Source organism: Rhynchophorus ferrugineus, unplaced genomic scaffold, assembly GCF_030347505.1.
Source record: "Rhynchophorus ferrugineus isolate W39M unplaced genomic scaffold, kcgeb_rfMv2 rfM7, whole genome shotgun sequence".
NCBI classification, from domain to species: domain Eukaryota; kingdom Metazoa; phylum Arthropoda; class Insecta; order Coleoptera; family Curculionidae; genus Rhynchophorus; species Rhynchophorus ferrugineus.
This window is the reverse complement of record NW_027472586.1, coordinates 36,122,307-36,126,142: the sequence shown is the minus strand read 5'-3', so window position 1 is coordinate 36,126,142 and position 3,836 is coordinate 36,122,307. Positions and strand designations below refer to the sequence as shown.

The 3,836-nt window shown below is 47.3% G+C and overlaps 1 protein-coding gene across 1 annotated transcript; it reads right to left on the bottom strand.

Moving 5' to 3' along the window:
• Window positions 1-1,156: 1,156 nt before the first annotated feature.
• On the bottom strand, window positions 1,157-1,996 carry LOC143200237 (uncharacterized). The gene has a single exon (XM_076410632.1). The coding sequence runs from the start codon at window positions 1,994-1,996 to the stop codon at window positions 1,157-1,159; it is 840 nt and encodes a 279-aa protein (XP_076266747.1).
• Between the last annotated feature and the right edge of the window lie 1,840 nt (window positions 1,997-3,836).

Here is a 3,836-nt window from a genome sequence, read left to right as displayed (position 1 = left end):
GGCTCGGTCCCTTTTTCTGAGACCCGATATCCGAGGAAGTGAACTTCGGCTAGTCCAAAACAGCATTTACTGGGATTGATCACCATGCCATATTGCTGCAGACGCTCGAACAGAGTTTGAAGATGTTGCCGATGTTCCTCCTCTGTTGTTGATGCCACCAGGATGTCGTCGATGTAGGCATAGCAAAAATCAAGTCCCAAAAGTACCTCGTCGATGAACCGTTGAAAGGTCTGTGCTGCATTTCGAAGACCGAAACCCATGACGGTAAATTCATACAACCCGAAAGGAGTTGTAATGGCGGTTTTCGGGACATCTTCGGGCGCCACGGGTATTTGATGGTATGCTCTGACTAGGTCGATGGTTGAAAATACCTTTTTCCCGTGGAGTGTCTGTGTAAAGTCTTCAATGTGCTTAACAGGGTATCGGTCTGGGATGGTGCGTGCGTTGAGCGCTCTGTAATCGCCGCAAGGACGCCATTCGTCGCCTTTTTTGGGGACCATGTGTAACGGAGAAGACCAGCTACTCTGTGACGGGCGGCATAATCCTAGTTTCAACATGGTCTCGAATTCCCTCTTGGCGTCTCTTAGTCGGTCTGGAGCCAGGCGTCGTGGTTTCGCAGCTACTGAAGGTCCGGGAGTCGTGTTTATATGGTGTACCGTCGCGTGTTTTACGGCGGCCGTTTTACACGCTCCATCGGGTCGAGTGATTTCCGGGAACTTCTGAAGGATGTCGTGATATCGCGAACTGTTGTTTATGAGTTTTATACTCGCGACATTTTCGTACTGCGGTTGTCTCCCGTTGACAGTCATGCGCGTATTCCGGTCCACCAATTTCCTATTTCGCAGATCAACTAAGAGGTCGTAATGAACAATAAAATCAACCCCGATAATAGGCCGCGACACATCCGCGATAACGAAACTCCATGGAAAATCGCGTCGTAAACCGAGGTTTAACGTCATTGTCTTAAAACCATACGTCGCTATGATACTGCCGTTCGCCGCAGTCAGATCGTAGTTCGTTTTTTTCCGATGTCCGTTCACCAACCGCCGCGGAAACACGCACAAATCCGCTCCTGTATCCACCAGGAATTCCTGGTTGCTGTTCCGATCTTTGACGAACAGGCGGCGCGCGATATGATGGCCGTCACTTGCCGCCATTAGTGACCGCCCGGCTGGTTTCCCGCATTCGTGCTTGGGCTTCTATCGTAACGGCACCCCGGTCTGCACCTCCGTGCCCTTTCGGCGTAATTGTAATGATACCAGCACAAACCATCATAGAGCTCGCCACCGCGAACCCGAGACCGGTCGCGACTTGAAGAGCGCGATGACGATCGGCCACGACTTGACGAGCGCGACGATGCCCGGGTACGGAACGACGCGCGTTGGTGCTCTGCTACCTCGTCAACTTTGGCTTGCAGCCCGTGAATCTGCAGCCTCAACCGCGCGAACTCCTCCGCCAATTGGCTCCCTGAATTATTCGTCGGTGCCGTACCGCCTGCTGGCCGCCTCGAGCCTATGGAGTCTTTGATGTTGTCAGCGATTTTCGCCAGGTCTTCCAGCTTGGTGCTCCCTTGCTGCGCCGCGATACTAGCTCGGGTAATGGGGTCTAGTTGGCTCATCCATATTACTTTAATGATATCCTGGCCCGCTGCGTCCCCTGCTAATGACTGTAACCGACGGAGAAACTGGGACGGGGTGCGGTCACCGATTTCTTCCCGTTCGAGGAGTTGCCGTGTCCGGTTCTGGATTGACAACCCTAAGCATTCTCGAAGCGCCTCTTTTAATTTGCTGAATGGATCTTCAGCTTCCGGTGGGGGATTAAATAAGAGGCCGCGCACCTCCTGAGTATAGATGGGGTCCAGTGCTGCCCCTACGATCTCAAACTTTTCGGCACTCGTGGTTATCCCTGCGTGTTTCAAGGTCCACTCGACCTGCAGGAACCACATCTCTGGATCGTTCGGATTGAACGCAGGCAATCTGATGTTTGAAGCCGACATGATGCTTTACAACGAATAAACAAACAACAAAATGGCGTCGCAAACCAAAAAAAATAACTAAACCTTCAAGAATCGAAAATAAACCAGAAAAAAAAACGAAATGTGGAATATAACACGATGTCGCACGTCGGGGTCACCAATTTAGGGTACAGGTGCGGTTAGATAAAGACAATATCTTCGATGATTTATTTTAGTACAAAGGGATTATAATTATATGCGGAAGAAATATTAATTTTTGACGAGCCGATATTAAACATTAAACCCGATATTAAACACTAAACCAGATATTATACACTAAACAAGATCAAACTATATGAATATAAAAATAAAGAAATGCACGTGGCAGAGTTACCTTCAGATGTTAAGAACAGTGGCACGTCTGATCACTCTCAGAGTCGGGAACGGAAAAAACATCGAGGCGTCGCGTCATCCCCTAGCTTCACCACCCGAGGTTGCCACGTCGTACCCTCTGTCAGTACCACTTGTTGCCACCTCACCGTGGGTGCTAACTTCAGGTATGTGCAACGCCTCGAGTAGATCTGTGGGCTGCTGATAATTGCGGGAAAATTCGAAACATCTGACGGTCGCTACAGTCTTCGTCGGCAACAACCTCTTTTGGGCGTCCACTGCGTTCACCGTCTTCGGTGCTCATTTCACCACGTCTAAACTTAGCATACCAATCCTTGATGGTTGATTTTCCGGAAACTCGGCATCAAGCCAAGTTCTTGCTTCAACTGTATTTTTTCCCTTCCAAAAGCCTTCATAACATATGGATTTAATTCTAGTAGCGCCATCTATGTGCCAGGCCGGGGCCTTTTCAATTGTCCTGTTATACACATGAATATAAGTTTAAATTCTAAGAAAAAAATCTATAGAAATTAAGACACCCACTCCATAAAATGATATTTAATACAGTTAATGCAATGTCAAAAAAAAACAATCATCCAGCAGCCGCTGTGGTATGATATTTAATTAACAGAGAGAGCAGGATAATCACAGGGACGGGATGCGTCGATCTCCCGCGGTGATAGGGCCCCGGCGGATCGGCACGTGGGGCCTATCGGCTTATCGGACGCCGTCGCCTAATCTCCGGTAATCAAATAGGCCATGTAACAGCCGCAAAGTACCCCCAAACCGGTCAATCTCATTTGTCGAAAGCCTTTCCCGTGATCTTTCGACTCGCAGTCACGATCTTAATCCGATCTGTCTATGAAAATGGTTTTTATTAAGGAAAAAAAATTGTTTGATGTTAGTTATGTTAATATATGGAAAATCTACCATCAAGGATTGGTATGCTAAGTTTAGACGTGGTGAAATGAGCATCGAAGACGGTGAACGCAGTGGACGCCCAAAAGAGGTTTTTGCCGACGAAGACATTTGAAAGTCCACAAAATGATTTTGAAGGACCGTAAATTGAAACTTTAAAAATATGAATTGAATGTGTATATCATATCATTCACGAATATTTGGGTATGAGAAGCTCTGTGCAAAGTGGGTGCCGCGCGAGCTCACTTTTGACCAAAAACAACGACGAGTTGATGATTCGGAGCAGTGTTTGAAGGTGATCAAGCGTAATAAACCCGAGTTTTTGCGTCGATCGGTGAGAATGGATGAAACATGGCTCCATCATGTCATTCCGAAGTCCAATCGACAGTCATCGAACATAACGAAACAGTAAAATCGAAAACGTAACAGTCGGCTGGCAAGGTTATGGCGTCTATATTTTAAGAAATTTTCGTCGAATGAAGAAGTGATCGCCGAATGTCAGGCCTATTTTGAAGCAAAGGACAAATCGTACTATAAAAATGGTATAGAAAAGTTGGATGGTCGCTATAATCAG